This window comes from Schistocerca americana, chromosome 8 (assembly GCF_021461395.2).
Source record: "Schistocerca americana isolate TAMUIC-IGC-003095 chromosome 8, iqSchAmer2.1, whole genome shotgun sequence".
NCBI lineage: Eukaryota > Metazoa > Arthropoda > Insecta > Orthoptera > Acrididae > Schistocerca > Schistocerca americana.
In genome coordinates this window covers 45736081-45758379 of record NC_060126.1, presented here as the reverse complement: position 1 = coordinate 45758379, position 22299 = coordinate 45736081, and the positions used below count along the sequence as shown (strand labels likewise).

Genomic DNA, 22299 nt, shown 5'->3' with positions numbered 1-22299 from the left:
ACGGGCCTTCAAGAAGGAACCGTCCCATGCAGACTTCCTACGTACCTCGACCTCCCAGCCATCGACCGGTACTTCCACCAAACGACCTTCCAAGAAGGCTCATAGGAAGCACAGTTCTCCTTCTCCTCCACAGCGCATTTCTTCTCCTGCGCCACCCAGCGGTTGCCGCCCCAGGCTGTCATCCGTTTCGCCTGGCCGCACCGCTGGTAGCCGAACATCTGGCCGTTCACCGGCGGAGGAAGTTCCCCCTCCCGGCCATCTTACCAAGATGGCCGATGAACCTATAGAACCAATGGACGATGACTGTCCGCCTACTGATAGCGGCGGCAGTGCTCGCTCGAAGCCAGGCCCTCAGCGGCCTTCGAGGTGACCCCTTCTTTCATCTTCCTTTTCTCCTTACGATGTCACTTATTCACTGGAATATTCGCAGCATCGCTCCAACCGAGAGGACTTGAGGTTGCTGCTCCGCTTGCACCGTCCGCTCGTCATAGCCCTCCAGGAAACGAAGCTACGCCCATGCGATCAAATTGCCTTGGCACACTACACCTCTGTGCGTTTTGACCTACCCCCTGTGGTAGGTATCCCGGCTCATGGAGGGGTTATGTTGCTGGTCCGGGATGATATTTACTACGATCCCATCACGTTGCACACCGGCCTGCAGGCAGTTGCCATCCGCATTACTCTCCCCACTTTTACATTTTCCATTTGTACCATTTGCACTCCATCGTCGTCTGCCGTTACCAGGGCAGACATGATGCAACTTATTGCTCAGCTACCTGCACCATTTTTGTTAACTGGAGACTTCAATGCCCACCATCCCCTTTGGGGCTCTCCAGCATCCTGCCCGAGGGGCTCCCTGTTAGCAGACCTTTTCAACCAGCTCAATCTTGTCTGCCTCAATACTGGCGCCCCTACTTTTCTTTCGGACACATCTCACACCTATTCCCATTTAGACCTCTCTATATGTACTCCCCAACTTGCACGCCGGTTTGAGTGTTATGCACTTTCTGATACATATTCGAGCGACCACTTCCCGTGTGTTATCCATCTCCTGCAGCATACCCCCTCTCCGTGCTCATCTAGTTGGACCATCTCCAAAGCAGACTGGGGGCTCTTCTCTTCCTGGGCGACCTTTTAGGATCAAACCTTCACAAGCTGCGATCGTCAGGTCGCACACCTCACGGAAGTCATTCTCACTGCTGCTGAATATTCCATCCCTCACCCTACTTCTTCTCCACGTCGCGTACCGGTCTCCTGGTGGACCGCAGCATGTAGAGACGCTCGTCGACGTGCTTTACACACCTTTAAACGCCACCCTACAGTGGCGAATTGTATCAATTATAAACGATTACGTGCGCAGTGTCGTCGTATTATGAAAGAAAGCAAGAAAGCCAGCTGGGCTGCTTTCACAAGCACCTTCAACAGTTTTACTCCTTTTTCTGTTGTCTGGGGTAGCCTGCGCCGGCTATCTGGCACTAAGGTCCACTCACCAGTTTCTGGCTTGACGGTCGCGAATGACGTCCTTGTGGCCCCTGAGGCTGTCTCCAATGCCTTCGGCCGCTTTTTCGCAGAGGTTTCGAGCTCCGCTCATTACCACCCTGCCTTCCTCCCCCGCAAACAGGCAGAGGAGGCTAGGCCACCTAACTTCCGCTCCTCGAATCGTGAAAGTTATAATGCCCCATTCACCATGCGGGAACTCGAAAACGCACTTGGCCGATCACGGTCCTCCGCTCCAGGGCCTGATTCTATTCATATTCAGATGCTGAAGAACCTTTCTCCTGCGGGTAAAGGTTTTCTTCTTCATACTTACAATCGCATCTGGATTGAGGGACATGTTCCCGCATGCTGGCGCGAGTCTATTGTTGTCCCGATCCCTAAGCCGGGGAAGGACAAGCACTTGCCTTCCAGTTATCGACCCATCTCGCTTACCAGCTGTGTCTGTAAAGTGATGGAGCGAATGGTTAACTCCCGTTTGGTTTGGCTGCTCGAGTCTCGACGCCTACTTACCAATGTACATTGTGGATTTCGTAGGCGCCGCTCTGCTGTTGACCATCTGGTTACCTTGTCAACCTTCATTATGAATAACTTCTTGCGGAAGCGCCCGACGGCGGCTGTGTTCTTTGATTTGGAGAAGGCTTACGACACCTGTTGGAGGACAGGCATTCTCCGCAACATGCACACATGGGGCCTTTACAGTCGCCTCCCTCTTTTTATTCGTTCCTTTTCAATGGGTCGACAGTTCAGGGTACGTGTGGGTTCTGTCCTGTCAGACACCTTTCACCAGGAGAATGGGGTGCCACAGGGCTCAGTTTTGAGCGTCGCTCTCTTCGCCATAGCGATCAATCCAATAATGGATTGCCTCCCAGCTGATGTGGACGATTTTACCATCTATTGCAGCGCGCGTGTTTCCTGGAGCGCTGTCTTCAGCGTTCTCTTGACCGTCTTTACTCCTAGAATGTCGCCAATGGCTTCCGTTTTTCTGCCGAGAAGACGGTCTGTATTAACTTCTGGCGCTACAAAGAGTTTCTCCCACCGTCCTTACGACTCGGTCCCGTTGCTCTCCCATTCGTGGAGACAACAAAATTTTTAGGTCTTACATTTGACAGGAAACTTAGCTGGTCTCCACATGTGTCATATTTGGCTGCCCGTTGTACCCGTTCTCTAAATGTCCTCCGTGTTCTCAGTGGTATGTCGTGGGGAGCGGATCGAACCATCCTACTTCGCCTATATCGGTCGATCGTCTGCTCCAAGCTGGATTATGGGAGCTTCATATATTCCTCTGCACGGCCATCCATCTTACGCCGCCTCAACTCCATACAACATTGGGGTTTACGACTTGCGATCGGAGCGTTTTATACTAGTCCTGTCGAGAGTCTTCATGCTGACGCTGGTGAATTGCCACTCACCTACCGGCGCGATATACTGCTTTGTCGGAATGCCTGTCGGCTACTGGCAATGCCCGACCACCCGTCTTATCGTTCGTTTTTTGATGACTCTCTCGACGGTCAATACAGGTTGTATGTCTCTGCCCTGCTACTCCCTGGAGTTCGCTTTCGTCGCCTCCTTCAACACCTTAATTTTTCACTCCCTGCAACCTTTAGAGTGGGCGAGAGCCACACGCCACCTTGGCTCCAGGCTCAGGTTCGCGTCTACCTTGACCTCTGCTCGCTCCCAAAGGAGGTTACCCCCGGTTCAGTCTACCACTCCCGTTTTGTCGAACTTCGTTTGAAGTTCATTAATATGACCTTCATTTATTCAGATGGCTCTAAGACCAATGACGGGGTCGGGTGTTCTTTTATTGTCGGGGCACAAAGTTTCAAATACCGGCTCCATGGCCATTGTTCGGTCTTCACAGCTGAGCTCTTTGCCCTCTACCAGGCTGTTCTTTACATCTGCCACCACTGAAATTCTGCATATGTCATCTGCTCCGATTCCCTGAGCGCCATCCAGAGCCTCGGTGATCCGTACCCAGTTCACCCTTTCGTGCACCGGATCCAACGCTCTCTTCAGCAGCTGGTGGACGTCGGTTCTCCGGTTAGCTTTATGTGGGTTCCTGGCCATGTCGGTATCCCTGGGAACGAAGCTGCAGATGCCGCGACCAAGGCTGCGGTCCTCCAGCCTCGGACAGCTTCTTGTTGTGTCCATTCGTCAGATTGTAGCAGGGTCATTTGTTGGCGCATTTTATCGCTGTGGCATGCCGATTGGGCTGCACTTACAGACAACAAACTTCGGGCCTTGAAACCTCTTCCCGCGGCTTGGACGTCTTCCTCACGCCCTTCTCGGCGGGAGGAGGTAGTTTTGGCCCGGTTACGAATTGTACACTGCCGATTCAGCCATCGCCATCTGCTGACGGCTGCGCCGGCGCCGTTCTGCCCATGTGGGCAATTGCTGACGGTCCGCCACATTTTAACGTCCTGTCCGGATTTTAACACACTGCGTCTTGATCTTGGCCTGCCATGTACTCTAGATGCCATTTTAGCGGATGACCCACGAGCAGCTGCTCGCGTTCTTCATTTTATCAACTTGACAACCCTCTCTAAGGACATTTGATTATGCTGTTTTTTTTTTTTTTAATCCTATGCCTGTCAGTCTGTCTTTTATTGTGTTTTCCGTTTCGTTGCTGTTTTAAACTTGTGACTCACGGTGCATTCCTAACGTAGTCTGGGCGCTAATGACCGTTCAAGTTGTGCGCCCTAAAACCACAAAAAAAAAAAAAAAAAAAGCGGGGGCAAGAGTAGCTGGCATTGTCAAAGGTTCTCCCCCTCCCCCTCCCACTACCCCCTCCATTGCTGGTGACAGACACTACCAGCAGTAGAGGGCGAATCTTTGACAAGATCCCGTGATGAAAACCAACAGGCAATAACACATCAACAAGTTGCTATGGAACCCTTAACAGTTTTAACTTTTGATGTTGTGTTGGTCAGCATTTGATCAGTTGTTGCATTTATTTTGTCTGCTTGGAATTTCTGTACTACCTTGAACAGCACCCATCTGTCTGTGGAATCATGTGCCTTTTTGAAATCAGCTAATCTGATCACTGCCACAGTTTCAATTAATGACATTACTGGAGAACACTGGCTATTGAGAGAGATGGAATGTTGATAGTGTACAGCAGCAACCAGCAATCATTTGTGTTCGGTTTACATAATTGACAAAAGTACTGTTACTGATTTTCAATTAACACTTTCATAGTCAGATTGCTTACATACATATGGGCATTGATGTACAGCTGAGCCTCCATAGAATAAATAAAATTCACAATTTCAAAATTGTGATAATGATGTGTGTGCTACATACTTGTTAGTCTGTTGCATTCACCTATAAATCAGTGCCAGTGTTTTTATAAGAGCACGTAAGCTATATGAAGATGACTGTATAATTTGAAGCAGGTGACAGTGATGTTTCAAAAAGGTAGGTCAAGACCAAATTGTGGCTGGTTCTGCTGTGGGTGATATATTCAGTTGATTACTGTTTGTTTAGTTCTGCCAGTTTGATTGATGCTTTTAAGGCTTTGGATTTGTTGTGCTCACGATCTCATTTTTTGAAAGTGGTTTGACGTTTGGGGACTTCCACAACTTAAAAGCTTTTGAAAACAGTCTGCAAGAAGTTTGCAGTTTTCTTCATTATTTGTTTTTAGTGTTCCATCTGGACGTATGAAGCATAAAAGTGAGGGTTCATAGTTATAGAATTGTTCTTCAAATTCACTGTAGCAAATGAAGTCAAAATAAAGCTCGGTTTGACTTTATCTTGTTTCTGATGCACTGTGCTATTGACCATAATAAACAGTGTGGCATTAGTCTTCCTACATCTACATCTACATGACTACTCTGCAATTCACATTTAAGTGCTTGGCAGAGGGTTCGTCGAACCATAATCATACTATCTCTCTACCATTCCACTCCCGAACAGCGCGCGGGAAAAACGGAACACCTAAACCCTTCTGTTCGAGCTCTGATTTCTCTTATTTTATTTTGATGATCATTCCTGCCTATGTAGGTTGGGCTCAACAAAATATTTTCGCATTCGGAAGAGAAAGTTGGTGACTGAAATTTCGTAAATAGATCTCACCGCGACGAAAAACGTCTTTGCTGTAATGACTTCCATCCCAATTCGCGTATCACATCTGCCACACTCTCTCCCCTACTACGTGATAATACAAAACGAGCTGCCCTTTTTTGCACCCTTTCAATGTCCTCCCGTCAGTCCCACCTGGTAAGGATCCCACACCGCGCAGCAATATTCTAACAGAGGACGAACGAGTGTAGTGTAAGCTGTCTCTTTAGTAGACTTGTTGCATCTTCTAAGTGTCCTGCCAATGAAACGCAACCTTTGGCTCGCCTTCCCCACAATATTATCTATGTGATCTTTACAACTGAAGTTGTTTGTAATTTTAACACCCAGGTACTTAGTTGAATTGACAGCCTTGAGAATTGTACTATTTATCGAGTAATCGAATTCCAACGGATTTCTTTTGGAACTCATGTGGATCACCTCACACTTTTCATTATTTAGCGTCAACTGCCACCTGCCACACCATACAGCAATCTTTTCTAAATCGCTTTGCAACTGATACTGGTTTTCAGATGACCTTACTAGACGGTAAATTACAGCATCATCTGCGAACAACCTAAGAGAACTGCCCAGATTGTCACCCAGGTCATTTATATAGATCAGGAACAGCAGAGGTCCCAGGACGCTTCCCTGGGGAACACCTCATATCACTTCAGTTTTACTCGATGATATGCCGTCTATTACTATGAATGGCGACCTTCCGGACAGGAAGTCACGAATCCAGTCGCACAACTGAGACCATACCCCATAGACCCGCAGCTTGATTAGAAGTCGCTTGTGAGGAACAGTGTCAAAAGCTTTCCGGAAATCTAGAAATACGGAATCAACTTGAGATCCCCTGTCGATAGCGGCCATTACTTCGTGCGAATAAAGAGCTAGCTGCGTTGCACAAGAACGATGTTTTCTGAAACCATGCTGATTACGTATCAATAGATCATTCCCTTCGAGGTGATTCATAATGTTTGAATACAGTATATGCTCCAAAACCCTACTGCAAACCGACGTCAATGATATAGGTCTGTAGTTTGATGGATTACTCCTACTACCCATCTTAAACACTGGTGCGACCTGCGCAATTTTCCAACCTGTAGGTACAGATCTATCGGTGAGCGAGCGGTTGTACATGAGTGCTAAATAGGGAGCTATTGCAACAGCGTAATCTGAAAGGAACCTAATAGGTATACAATCTGGACCTGAAGACTTGCCCGTATCAAGCGATTTGAGTTGCTTCGCAACCCCTAAGGTATCTACTTCTAAGAAACTCATGCTAGCAGCTGTTCGTGTTTCAAATTCTGGAATATTCCACTTGTCTTCCCTGGTGAAGGAATTTCGGAAAACTGCGTTCAATAACTCCGCTTTAGCGGCACAGTCGTCAGTAACAGTACCATCGGCACTGTGCAGCGAATGTACTGAATGCGTCTTGCCGCTTGTGTAATTTACATACGACCAGAATTTCTTCGGATTTTCTACCAAATTTTGAGACAATGTTTCATTGTGGAACCTATTAAAGGCATCTCGCATTGAAGTCCGTGCCAAATTTCGCGTGTCTGTAAATTTTAGCCAATCTTTGGCATTTCGCATCCTTCTGAACTTCGCTTGCTTGTTCTGTTGCCTCTGCAACAGCGTTCCAACCCGTTTTGTGTACCATGGGGGATCAGTTCCATCTCTTACCAATTTGTGAGGTATGAATCTCTCAATTGCTGTTGCTACTATATCTTTGAATTTGAGCCACATCTCGTCTACATTTGCATAGTCAGTTCAGAAGGAATGGAGATTGTCTCTTAGGAAGGCTTCTAGTGACACTTTATCCACTTTTTAAAATAAAATTATTTTGCGTTTGTTTCTGGTGGATTTGGAAGAAATGGTACTGAGCCTAGCTACAACGACCTTCTGATCACTAATCCCTGTATCAGTCATGATGCTGTCTATTAGCTCTGGATTGTTTGTGGCTAAGAGGTCAAGTGTGTTTTCGCAACCATTTACAATTTGCTTGGGTTCGTGGACTAACTGCTCGAAATAATTTTCGGAGAAAGCATTTAGGACAATCTCGGAAGATGTTTTCTGCTTACCACCGGTTTTGAACAAGTATTTTTGCCAACATATCGAAGGAAGGTTGAAGTCCCCACCAACTATAACCGTATGAGTGGGGTATTTATTTGTTACATGTTTGTAGACAATGGACAACAAGATTCAGTTAGACACAGCAATTGATGAAAGTGAATATGCCACAAGAACACAGTGATTTCAAATGAGCACAGAAAGCGGTTCTTTACATTCGTTGTGTTAAACAAAGACCAGCAAATGAAGTAACTGCTCTCTTATATGTGATATACCACTTTTTCTGTAAGTAGGCCACAGCACACTCCAACACAGAAGCTAGCTACTTTGAGATCTGTGTGTGCATTTATCTTAGATATTTTTGTATTGGCATTTTTTGCCTGTTGATGAGACTATAAATCCTGATTTGTTGCAACATCTGAAGCCAGTTAAAAAAGAGTTTCGACAGGTAGTGGTGTCTGAAAAACCATGTCATCATTTTTACAAAACAGTCACAGTTAAATAACAGCCAAATGACTTTGTTTTTAAGAGAAATGGATGCAGGAAAAATTCGAAGAAATCGAAAAGAAATGGTCTTTTGCAAGGCATATTCGGCATACAAGAAAATAAAAATATCCTTTGATGTAATTAAAATTAAGGGTGGCAACAATAAAAATGAATTCTATTGTTAAATTCAGAAGAGAGAGTGTACCAGTGAAAAGAGTAATATACAGCACATCTCGGAAGGGAGGATCTTTCTGTTGATGTGTTAGAAGAGGTAGATATTAGAGTCAGAGTGGAACAGATATTTGGATGACTTACAGTTAAATAAGGCAGAAGGAGCAGTAAGATTCCTTCAGACTTTCTGAAATCATGGGGGAAATGGCAATGTAAAAATTATTGAACCTAGTGTGTAGAAGATATTACCTGTCGGACAGCCAAATGTGTTAATGCACTGCTTCCATTATTCAAGGAGGTGGATCTACCTTGGATCGAATTCATCTCACAGATTAACAACGAGGACTAGTGACTCAGCCAGCCTCGATATGGTTTTGATAAAATATCCATATATTGACATTTTTTCAAAAAATGTCAATATATATCGGTGATATTTTTATCCCACATATATTAATATCGAAATGACAACATCGAGTGCAGATATTTTTATTTTAAATTTTTTTCACAATTTTCGGTAAATATATGAAATTGTTCATTTGAAATTGTAGTAGAACATAATTTTACCTTACTGTGTGAAGGAGTCTATCTACTTTTCGAGCTCCCATCACTTCCAGTCTTTCTCTTTGAGTGTGTGAAGCAAGAATAGGCGGCACAAAGTAGTAGTCTGATTGCGCTGGAGGGTGGTTGTGTGAAAGGAGTAAGATGATTTTCAATCTGTATAAATAGCACACTAGTTGCATAAAAAAACAATTTTTAATGCAGCTGGGGTGCTATCTTCATCAGCGTTCTTCAAAAACTGTTGTTGCAAAAGATGACCATAATCTAAATGACAAGATTGGTTTTTGGGGTGGGCGAGACTTGTGAGGGTATACGCTGACACAATCGGCACTCGGCAGTACCAATGGAAACTGCAATATTTAACTTCACCATGCAATTTTGGCATTAGAACTGCTAGATTGCTGGCGTTTACGGAAATGAAAAAGCAGGGAAAGTGGCCTGAAGTGTTCCAGACAAATTCGATATTTGACAAAACCGAATGACGGACCCATCGGACAACTTTCTTTGTGTTACTTACATGCAGTTACCATTGTTAGCAAAGTTGTTATTACCAAGTTCTTGATCAAGGGGCATAAACAGGCAACTAGTTTGTTGATGTACAGAATATCTTAATAATAAATCAATACTTAAATATACATATCCAAAATGAGATTTATATTTATAATGTGCAGCTGATACTTTTTTTTAACTATCAATAATCGAATCATCATATTTTTTAAAAGATCAACAGTCCTAGTTTTTAGCCATTTCCCGCATCCAACCAGATAAATACTGCACTGGGGGCCACACCCCACCTTAGGTACATGCTACGTGAACATTTAGAAAGCATTTTCTTGCTTGACCATGAGATTTAGTCTAGATGCAGACAAATGGGGTACACAGATTCCGTCTTAGGTTGAGTGGTTGGGGCAGGAAGGGCATCTTCCCAACAATTGTCACTACCATTTCCAAAACCATATAACCATGCTGACTGTGTGTAGAGTCTATTAGACTAGAGACACACCAACAGACTGTTCACCAAGGATGTTATCCACATACCCTGAAAATAGCATAGGCAGATAATTGTATGAACTACCACTCATCAGGTTAATAGCTCATACATCCAAGTTGCTGGCAAGAATAATGCACAGAAGAATGGAAAAGAAAAATGAAGACCTGTTAGATGATGAACAGTTTAATATTTCGAAAGGTGCAGGCATCAGAGAGGCAGTTCTGATGTTGCACTTCATAATGGACAAAACACTTAAGAAAAATCAAGGATTTGTCAACCTAGAAAAAGCGTTCGACAGTGTTATGGTGAAATATGTTTGAAATTGTCAGAAAACTAGAAATAAGCCATAGTTACATAAAAGAAAAAAAATTGTTTTATTACTTGGCTTATTTTGTTGTTATTTGCTGCCACTTGCTAATACTTCCAGTGTAAGATTTTGTCTATGGTATGACTAAGTATTGTATGTTCTTTATTTATGTCTTATTTATTGTTTTAAATTTTATGTTGAAAATGTAAGTATATGTATCACTGCATTAAATTTATTGGCATCACATGTCACATTTATTTATATTTTTCTAAAATTAAGTTAAACTTATGAAATCTAATTCACCAAAGAAAAAATTAACTTCATAACCATACAGTGCTGAAAGTTTTTCAAAAGGAAACATTGTCTAAATATCGAAGTTCCTTCATGACATCTAAAATTAAGTTAAACTTATGAAATCTAATTCACCAAAGAAAAAATTAACTTCATAACAATACAGTGCTGAAAGTTTTTCAAAAGGAAATATTGTCTAAATATCAAAGTTCCTTCATGACACATAATGCTGTTGTTCTACCAACACTTCATGATAGTGTGAAAATAACTGCCTGGAGTCTGCATTTGAACATTTAAGACAAAATGGCTACTGCTGCATAGGAATTTGTATCACTTCAGAATACTTACACTGCTGAAATTGCCATTCCAGGTCTACGTAACAAATTATTTGCCATTTAAGTGCCCTTAGAGTTCATCATCTTAGGTTAGAAGCAAGAATCTAGGGCTGGGAGCAGCCTAGTATAGAACTGTGGCCATAAGAGGTTGTCAGCCTTGCTTGAACCAGTAATGTAGTGAGTTTGAATGTTTTGTTCATGCCTGCTTCAAGCATATGTTTCTCAAAATCTTACCAATTTCATCAATAAAACTTACTTTTCCCATAATTTTGAAGCCATATTTAATGTTTTTAAATTTAAAATAGACTTAACTGTTTTCCCTACCAACATCACATTTGCCGATTATTTACACAACAAATTTTATAAAAAACAATGTGTTTTTGAGAGATCTTTAATGTGGTGTGTTGTGTACAACTTCATACACAATGGTAAGAAGAAGTGGGCTACAGAATGGTGCAGCAATTGGCATTGTAGGAAAGCTGGACGGGAAGAGAAATGAGTAGTGAACAGGATAACTCAGCAAACAGAAGATTTACTCAACTTGTATTCTTACTAATGTACAAAGATGTAGCACAAATAGTGCAGCGAAAAACAGAGTCCAATTACCACAATGTGCACAAGGAAAAGCCTTCCTCTACTAAAGCACAAATGGTGAAGATGGAGCCTAGACTAGATGGCATCTGTATAGTGTCCAGTAGCGCTGTGGCTCCAAGCGTAAGTTGGCAGCATTGCTGCTGCCAGGCGTCCTATATTCTGGTGTCAGAGGGTGCTCAAAGTACTGAGTCACTGCTGGTGGCTCTGCTCAGTGGATGCACATGAGTGGGTCCACCAGCTTCTGCACGACTGCTGTTGGCGTCTGATGAAAACTTGCAATTCCATTTCTATGATGCCCGTGGAGTGGTATCAATATATGTGATACCACATTTCTGCCCCCCCCCTCCTTCCTACCCCTCCCCCCCTCTTCACTATTGTTGTGAAGTGTAGATGAGCAAACAACAATGGGCAAAGGGTTGGATACAGGTCGTAATAAGGAGGTGAAACCCAAAGCTGAGGCTAATGCCAAGATGCTGCCAGCACGCTGAGATACGCCTTGAGCCCTCACAGGAAAACCATTTGTAAAACTGGGCAGAGAATGCACACCCACATCAAGAGGCAAAGCAGCAAACAGAGACTCTCAGTGACTGCAGAAGGACCCAAGGCAGCGTGTGAGTCAGCCGCTGGGAATACGGGGCCGTTCCCTAGACAACGGTGGCTGTTGAGATGGCGACTACTGTGAAAGAGCGTCGAGTTCCATCTGCTCCGGGAACCGGTGACGATGGCACACTTCCCTCGGGAGCTGTATGGAGCAGGGGCTTCTGTGCTCAGGCAAGAATGGAATCTGAAAGCACAATGGTTGCAGATCACACAATTCACATAGACAAATTTTCTTTTGATGTCGTCCCAGCAATTCTCATGGTCTCTGCAGAAGAAATGCAGAATGTCCAGTACATCAGACAATGGTGTCTCTCACCCAGCACCTTCATCTGCCATACAATCTGTAGAAGAGTGCTTGGCCAGTGAGTACTGCCTGCTGTGGAGGGTGCAGCAACAGAAGCAAGTTGCCGCCTATGAAGCAACTCTGCTGGAGATGGTCTGTAATGTTGCTGGGAGCAGTAGCAACACAAAAATATAAACAGAGCTTGATCTTGTGTGTGGGAGGCATGAAGTTTGTCTGTCTGTTGCTTAAATTGTATCACAAAGTGTTCAGCTTTGCTGTTGGATTGTGGGTGGAATGGCGCACTTGTGATGTACTTGATGCTGGAGCTAGTGCAAAACTGTTAAAACTCATCAGCAACAAATTGAAATCCATTGTTAGTCACAATCACTTCAGGTAATCCCTTGAGGCAAAAGATTCCTGACAAGGCTTGGATTGTGGAACAAGCTATAGTAAAGTTCATAGGAACAGTGAAGGGGGTGATGAGCCAACATGTATTCCAGTAAGGTTGTGCAAAATCCATGTGAAAACATTGCCAGGGTGATTGAGGTCTGTGCCATTCAAAGAAATGTTGAGACGTAGCTGACTGATGTTCAGCACAGTCTTGGCTATGAGAAGTGAACTGTTCAGTTTGAGCCTCCAGACCATGCCAAGTGCAATATCATCTCACCAACTGCTGGGTGCGAACGGTGCCCTAGTGACCCTGGTGTAGCAAATGAAATATGTCAGGCTGGAGAGCTTGGAGTACCACAGCACATGATTGGTCATTATCAGTGTAAAGCAAAATGACAGCTTGGTGAACTGCAAGGACGCGCCAATGAGCAAAATAGCGGCGAAACACAGAGCTACGAATCTGTCTCGCTGAACACAGCCAACCAGTGCAGATGTAGTGCAACAGAATCTGCAGATCAGGATCCACTTCTGTGGCCTGGGAAATTTTCCATTGATTACGAGGAATCCTAAGCAAAACATCTGTATCTCATGCATCAGTGTAGGATCGCAAAACAAAGGGCTCATTAAATTTTGAATCCAGGCCAATAGGGAGTCAAAAAAGAGCATCTCCTTTGGCGTGCTTAGGAGTGAGCCAATACACCATATCAAATGGGTAATTTGACAAAAGAATAACTGACCGTTGGTGTTCCTCCACCGTATGGGTTGGGACTGACTGAGAAGGGCTAAATAAAGATTTTAGAACTTTATGGTCAGCAACCAAGTAAAATTTTCTGCCGGAAAGATACTGGAAACTTAGTTACGCCATAGACAATGGTGAACCAGATTTGTAACAAAACAGCACCGACGCTGTAAAATGAAGCATCCACAGCCAAGACTATGGGTTTGGCTGGATCAAAATGCACAAGGCATTGATCACTGAGGGTAGCATCTTTCAACTTTCGGAAAGCAGACTGACACTCTTGTGACTAAACAAAAAGAAATGTTCTTCCTGAGAAAGCAATGCAAGGGAGCTGCAATACAGGCGGCATTAGGAATAAACCACATATAATAAGTGAGCTTGCGTGGTACAGGCTGCAATTCCAGCACATTGCATGAGGGTGGAAGGTCATGGATAGCAAGCAAATGTGATTGCAGTGGGTGAACATCTAGGCTATTAATGAAATGACAAAAGCACTTAAGTTCAGTCCGGAAAAAAAAGAAACATTTGTCTGTGTTACATTTGAGACCAGCTGCAGACAATACTTGAAACAGAGTGCAAAGATTGCTAATGTGTTCTTCAAGAGTGTGACCTGAGACAACAGTTTCGTCTAAATAATTTGAGCAAAAAGAAAGATTTGCAGTCAGCTGCTCCAGAAAACACTGAAAACTGGCAGGTGCGGAAACATTGCCAAACTGCAGTTGCAAAAATTTGAAGAGACCCAGATGAATATTGATGATAGGCTTTTGTGACTGTTCATCCAAAGGTGTTTTCAAGTAGGTGTCATGCAAAACAACGTAATGACCAGCAATAGTAAGAGAGACAAAAAGTTTCACCCGGACAAGACAAGGGATAAACTGTCAGTGAGTGTTTGAGGATTCACAGTTTTCTTAAAAACTGCGCACAGCCGGAGTCTGCTGGATGGTATTCTTTAGAGGCCTGTTTGTCGTGCCTATATACAGAACAAACAGGTGCTACCTCAAAACTGTCTGCTGCACTTTCACAGGAACCTTGATAATTTTGAATCTGCAGAACCTGTTGCAAGGGTCTGGGTATCTAACAGTCTATTTCCGAATTCGAGAGTCAGCTACATTGTGCATGATGGCAACACGAACAATGGTACCAATGCAGTATTTTTCACAGTCACATTTGACTACACTGTCTAGTAAAGCTTTGCAATTCAGTTATCCACAGATGGTATATCTGAATTTGTGACGGACATCCGTCAATTATCCTCTGTCCTCAGAATGTGCCGTGAGTGCCTGAAGTAGTTCCTCAAATGGCACTATTTCAAGACAGGACATGGGAAATAACTTCACACAAAGTGTATAAACAGTCATTCCCAATGTGGCCAAGAAATAAGAACGCTTGTCTGTACCACGTACGTGATGAGTGCATTGAACTGTGTGAGGTACTCTGTCCAGTCGTCCATTGCCTTGTCAAGATCACAAAATGGTGGCACACACGCGGACGGTACAGGCGGTGGCACTGCTGTTTGGTCTAGCATCTTGTGTGGAACCATCTGCACTGTCATGAAGCATTCATCACTTCAAGCAGTTGCACTGTTTGTTGACTCTGAAACTGAATTAGATCAACAGCAAGTGATTGTGGCTTTGCAGCTGTAGTAACTAAGCAGTGCTCAAATACAAACAATGAAAAGCAAAAAAAGAGTTTGCAAGTGCAGCAGTGTCTAAACCTAGAAGATAAAGAGCACAAGCAAGATGAACACTGACACCCAGAACAATGAATAACAGGAAAAAGCCAGCAAAAAGACAACAGAACAAGAAGAAAGCAAATAGACTTGACTGCCACATGTAGGTACTACATCTCGTCACCAGATGTTGTGTATGACTTGAACATGTAAGACAAACTGCCTACAGCTGCATAGGGATTTGTATCACTTCAGAATATCTACGCTGCTGAAACTGCCGCTTCAGGTCTATGTAACAAATTATTTGCCATGTCAGTGTCCACAGAGTTCATCATCATCATCATCATCATCATCATCATCATCATAGGATAAAAGCACGAATCTAAGGCTGGGAACACAGACTAGCATAGAAATGTGGCCATAATAGGTTGTCCGCCTTGTTTGGATTTGTAATTCTTCTGGAATACCTGGAATTCTCAGGCAATTAAATTTTAGCTGAAAAAATTGGGGACATCTCCAGTAATTTCAGGAATTTCGTAAAATCTCGAGGAATTTTGTGTTTTCCACCTAGCGTTGAAATTCAATTTTATTGAGTTTTTTAAATCACAAATTTTGAAGTACTTAATATCTCAGAATGTGTTAATTATATGAATATTACTCTATATAAATTATCAGTGTTTAAAAACTGTGGTTAAACTACTGCTCGTGGCTGGTATATATCTGCCTCCCCAGCCCCCCCCCCCGACCCCCCTCCCCTGCTCAATATGCTAATTTATCAGGAACTTCATGGCACCATCTTCCTCCTCACACCTGCTGAAATTCTCAGAGAATTTTCTATCCAAGTTTGAGTAGCAACCCTTAAGATTTGCTGGCGGCACTGCTATCCTCAGTCAAAGTGAGGGAGAATTATGGGACGTACTGACTGGAATGAAAACTCGAGTGAACACAGAATATGGGCTGAAAGTAAACCGAAGAAAGAACAAGTAATAGCAGAAATCATCTTAACGGTAAACTAGATGTCAAAATTATGAACTATGTAGCAAAGGAGTTCTACCCTCTGGGAAGCAAAATAAACATGTGTAAGTAGTGGACATTTGGTTGTCCAGTTCATCCCAATCCTGTACAGTGTATTTACATATAATGTATTGGACACACAAGAAATGTACTCAGCAAGTGACTGCAGGAGAAAACTCATGTACAGGCAATGAAATTTTTAAGTTTTGGAGCCAGTGGCTCCATCTAGCAGGAGGGTTAAAGGGGAAGATAGTGAGGTGAAGAAAAAGAGCTGGTGAGGTCTAGGAAATGGAGAGAGTTCCCCAGAACTGCAGGTCAAGGAAGACTTACCGGATTGGATGAGAAGGAAAGACTTAATTATGAGGGACTGTCAGGCTACAGCAGTCACTGGGCTGTGTGAGTCATACGCCGGACAGGCACACAATACATTTGCCCCAGCTAGCCATCTGGGCAGGCAGGGTGCTCAGCCCTAGCATCCGCGAAAGGGTTAATAGTCAAAATAACTGTTGGAATCAAATTGTTTTGCTCATGGTAGGTGTAGACAGTTTGTATACCCAGTCTCTAAATTCATTAGACTTTCTCAGAACACTGAAATTATATGTGCAGACACTCGACTTTTTAAATACCATAAACAGAAGCTCATCTTTCTTAGCCAATAAGGCCAATATTGTTGAATGTCTAGTTTCCTACATTCGTGCTGGCTGGTGTATCTTTCGTATACCTCCGGGGTGCTTGTTTATTATTTGTATCTCTTGTCAGTTGTCTCCTCCCTGCACCCTAGTGGTTCACTCTGCAACTGCGCCACAGCATGTGTTTTGAATCGAAACTTGGAGCGGTGCTGGGTGGACTGACATGGTGTTTTTTTTGTATCTCTTGTAGTTTATTGCAGTGATCTTCTAAAACCACAGAGGTACTTATGAATTACCCCATCACAAATGTGACACAAACTCTGGAAGGAGTTAATAATAAAATTTATGCTTTTGCATATGAACTGAAATATCTCTAGTTTAAAATTCTATAGCCTTCTAGAGCTACATGGTAAACACCTTTGCCTTTGTGACATAACTGGTTTAATCTCTGTTTCTTGTATTGCATACTTACATCACTGTGCACATCACTCAGCTTTCTATTTGTGGATGAGCATCCCTTCAGTCTAGTGTAACAATTTTTGCATTCCAATTCCAGGATCTGCAAGTTCCAGAAGCTCCGTGTCTATCAATTAAATAAACAGTTATGAAATTGGTGACACCAAATCCATGACTGTCCATACAATTTTGTTCTTTCTATTCTCCATTTGATACCACTTTTTTAAATGTTTTTACAAAAATTGAAAAGATAAATTGCTGTGATTAACTAAATATTACAAATTTTGTGTAATAATTATAATATTCTCTAGTAATTACGGAGACTCACATTTTTCACTGTCTGTTTTCATCTAATGAACTCTTCACGAATCTGTCTCATTCAAGTTATTGTGTTGCAGCATCAACTCCGAGAAAGAGAGAACTGGACAAAGTAATGAAGAAAGCTCGCCGTGATGGACCAAATCAGAGCAGTTACTGGAATAAGAAATTGCTTGAAGTTGAAGAAAAGGATCCAAACAGGTACCTTCAAAAGAAAATTCCAATCTGAAGTTTAATACGAAAGACAACTACACATGGTTATTGGGCTATTGGACAGATATTGAAAGATTGTAATTGGAAAAGAAAATAGAACACCACAAAAAGTACATTCAAAATACAAGTATTGATGTTTATGAGACACCCAGTTGTTTCAGTATATGTATAACTATTACTATTATTTCAAGACGGACGGTAAATCCCAACTGTTGTTAATGGTAAGTACAAGCACATTAAGCATATCTTAAACATAAAATTGTATGAGTCATCACATTATCTATAAAACTCTTATCACATTAACAACAGTGTGAAGTGTTACAGATATTTTAAAGATTTACCTGTCGTTTAATAATACTAATATATATCATTTTTGTTGTGACTTTCAGATATTATCTATATTACTAAAACACTAACCCGGAACTCTGTTCCAGTTGCAGCACAAGGGCAGCATAGATTCGATTTCAATGTTCTGCGTAATTATTGACAAAACTTAAAATTGTGTCACCATTTTAAAAGTTTAACGGAGTAAGACAGGTATTACAGTTACAAACTGTGTGTTTGTCTTGAGACACCATAACTGATGACGTGCAGATACCTGGATTTCATTCATTCATCCAGTATTTGAGAATCGGTTATACATTATCATTATTTCAAACTATTAAGAAACTTTTGCTACTGATACAGTGTTGTGGGATGTCTGGCTTTGTTTGACTGAACTGAGTCAATGTTGATGTCAACTGCAGTTGCTACTACATGCAAAGAGTTTTCGAGATCAACATCAGTAATTCGTGTTCTTGTTTGTGATTTGATGTAATTCATCCAACTAAAAAAATGTTCACACTCATAAGAATTTCCAATAATGAAATCGTTTTAAAGCATGTTTGTAAAATACTGGACGTTTCTTCTTGTCCAAACGTGTTTTATAGAACTCTTCCAAACTGACGTGATTAAATTTCTCATTTAACTGTGCATCATATCACATTTTGCGGCATTTCATTTATAAATGTCCTGGTAATGAAATCTAGTCTCCAGAGAATGGTTGTCCGCCCAGGTAGCTGAGTCGTCAGCGTGACAGACTGTTAATCCTAAGGGCCCGGGTTCGATTCCCGGCTGGGTCGGAAATTTTCTCCGCTCAGGGACGGGGTGTTGTGTTGTCCTAATCATCATCATTTCATCCCCATCAACACGCAGGTCGCCAAAGTGGCGTCAAATCGAAAGACCTGCACCAGGCGAACGACCCTACCTGACGGGAGGCCGTAGCCACACGACATTTCCATTTTTTTTTTTTTTTTTTTTTGCAGAGAATGGTGAGGAGATACAGAAAAAAGCAGACAATTTTGCTTAAAATCTTGAAATTGGTTTTTGAATTCCTTTTTCAAGTCAGATATCAAAGAAGCATATTTAATTGCTGCCACCTGTGTGACATCCAATTGCTTTGACAGCATAGGAAAATGTGTGAAGTTTTTTGTTTGTCACTGATGTTTCCAAGGTCCAAGTTTCATTTGAAATGTGGAAATAAGTTCATGAATGGCATTAATCAGCTGATCTTTTCCTTGGCTAGTTATATTGACGGAGAATGCAGAGTTGGAAAGATTTTCTTTATCTTCAAACTCCGAGACTCTGTTTGAGCTGCTTTTGAAGAATGATTGTATTTCTTGCTTCAAATCAAACACTCTTCTCAACAATCAAACACTCCTAGCCATCTTATTTCGCTCTGAATCTAATGACATCAGAAATTCTTGGAACTGGCGGTGATTTAATCCTTCCTTTCGACTTAATGAACTCCACTATTTTGACAACTATCTTCATGAGATGGTCCATTTTGAGGCACTTGGCACATAAATTCCCTTGATGGATAATGTAATGAAAATGTAGCACTGACTTGTTGCCAACTTTGCAGGCCTCGTATTCAATCAACTGAACTAAACCTTCATGATTCCCAGCTATTGCTGGAGCACCATCCACAGTTAGCCCCGATAAGTTGTCAAGTTTTAATGAAAAGTGACTTAATGTCAGTATAACTGTTTCTAATATATCTCATGACTTCACGATATCCTCAAGTGGGTACAATGTTGGTAGTTCTTCTATTTTATTAAAATGGGCATCAACACCTCTGACATAAATCGCCACTTGGGCTATATCCCTCATATCCGTGCATTCATGTAAAGCTAGAGAATAAAATTTAAACTCAGGCGCACGATTTTTTTAAATTATCTTCAGTTTGTCTTCCAATGTCAGCCACACTTCTAGTGATATAGGCATCATTATATATTTCGCCATCTGAATATGGCTTTGATTATTTTGAACAGTATCAGAGCTACTTCAAACTTGCTTTCACATAGCATGTTGACTCTGAATTCACCCTTGTAAATATCTGCTGTTGAGCAAAAAGTTTCCTTTTTAAGTTGTTTGTCTGGTCTTGTCGAAATTGTCCATTGTACTTATCAAACATAACTGCATGTTTAGTCTCGTAATGACGTTTGATGTTATATTCTTTTGAACTGAGACAGATTCTTTGCATATCATACATATTGGTTTTGTTTTATATTCCACAAAAAATTTGTTTACTGTCCACTTGTCTTGAAAAGTTCTCAGCTCCTTTGTAACTTTCCTCTTCTTAGGTTCTATTTTGTTTTAAGTTCCTCGAACTTGTTCAACGCAGTAAAGCAAGTTGACTGTTTTGATGGACTGTGTGGCTCTATGGTAGGATGCCCAACTGCCATAGGAGTGGCCTTTGATTCCCAGGTGTCAGAAAATTTTAAACAGTGGTTTATGTTCCATGGGCGTTTCAGTGAAGAGTAGGGTACATGCAGAAGGGAAAACAATAATGTGAAATGTTTTTCTTTTTTTTTTAGACAACCTTATAGTATATATAAAGGAACAGTGATTAGGGATTTATATCTGCAATGAAAAACTGGATTTTTTTTGTGTGATATGTAATTAGAAAGAAGAAGACGTGCATTTTTCATAAAAGACAATTATGTGCTAATTAGCATATATTTATATGACATCGATTTTCTAACTGAATGGAAGAAAACTAAAAAAGTAATGACCGAAACTAGACTCAAACCAGCAATCCAGCAATTCCCAGTTTCAAGCACGGAGTTGTAATCTACTAATGGGCAGATGCCAACTGGTCTAATTTCAGAAAAAGTTCCTGCATGACCATCATGGATTTTGCTGAAAATTTTTGTGAACATTCGCTCATGTAACCAGTGAATATCTGTAAAGTTTTACTCCCGCCAGTTCAATACTTCCAGACATATAGTGTTTTTAACCTCAAAACGTAGCATAACATAGCTATCAGCAGTGCACGCATTACTTTGTGGCAGCTTTGAGGCATTCATATATCTGGCAATATTGTCTTGAGGGGGGGGGTGGGGGTGTATCTAGGTCATGTCATACAACTCTTTTTGCCCTTTCTTAAGGAAAATAATAAGATTTCCTGAGCAAATTTTTTACAGATAATTTTAAGCAAAATCGACCAATAAAAATGTATGCTCAGAAAAAAAAATCTGAATTTCAGCTTTTTATATCTCCGGGAGTAATTGCAGAATAAACCTTGAACTTTACACTAATAAAATTTCATTCTTCCACTGCTTTCCACCAGTTAACAAATTGAGGGCAAAGCAGACAGTTTTTCTACACACTTCAAAATGACAATTTTTGACCCACCATTACAGGGATTAAAAAAAAAAAAAAAAAAAATCTGCAGTCTTCTAAGCCATATTCATTAGAAAGACCATATTCTGAATTACGTAAAAACTAAATTTGGTTTTGCAATTGGAGCACATAAGGCTCTAAAACAAGATCATCAGGTGGAGGTGCATTTGCAAATGGGCCTATATTCCACTGGTACTCAAATTAAATCTGACATATTTTATTATATTCTACTATTATTTAGTACTCTCTGGGGAAGGCCATATCAAAAGTCTTGATGACTAGGATACGAGATAACAGACTAATAACTTGAAAAACTTAAAAAGAAAGTGTCTTTTGTCACGACTCGTTGTGACATATTTCCTTCTGCTTTTTTTGCTACAGCTACAGAATCAGACTGGTTATAAACTTCACAGTTTGACTGTGTATTACCAAAGCAGTGGAGATCATGGTAGTCCGTGAGACTCAGAGGGCCGTAGACACGGGTTCCCAGGTAGATGCCGTGTTCTTGACTTTCGCAAGGCGTTTGATACAGTTCCCCACAGTCGTTAAATGAACAAAGTAAGAGCATATGGACTATCAGACCAATTGTGTGATTGGATTGAAGAGTTCCTAGATAACAGAACGCAGCATGTCATTCTCAATGGAGAGAAGTCTTCTGAAGTAAGAGTGATTTCAGGTGTGCTGCAGGGGAGTGTCGTAGGACCGCTGCTATTCACAATGTACATAAATGACCTTGTGGATGACATCAGAAGTTCACTGAGGCTTTTTGCGGATGATGCTGTGGCATATCGAGAGGTTGTAACAATGGAAAATTGTACTGAAATGCAGGAGGATCTGCAGCGAATTGACGCATGGTGCAGGGAATGGCAATTGAATCTCACTGTAGACAAGTGTAATGTGCTGCAAATACATAGAAAGAAAGATCCCTTATCATTTAGCTACAATATAGCAGGTCAGCAA

General features: G+C 41.8%; 1 protein-coding gene across 3 annotated transcripts in view; it reads left to right on the top strand.

Annotated features, from left to right (window-relative positions):
- LOC124545300 (serine/arginine repetitive matrix protein 1-like) overlaps nucleotides 1-22299 on the top strand; it is a 184470-nt gene that overhangs the window by 17679 nt on the left and 144492 nt on the right. For all 3 annotated transcript variants that reach the window (XM_047124197.1, XM_047124195.1, XM_047124196.1), the window contains exon 4: nucleotides 17541-17661. In XM_047124197.1, coding sequence (XP_046980153.1) covers nucleotides 17541-17661 — 121 coding nt within the window. The remainder of the gene's footprint in view (nucleotides 1-17540; nucleotides 17662-22299) is intronic.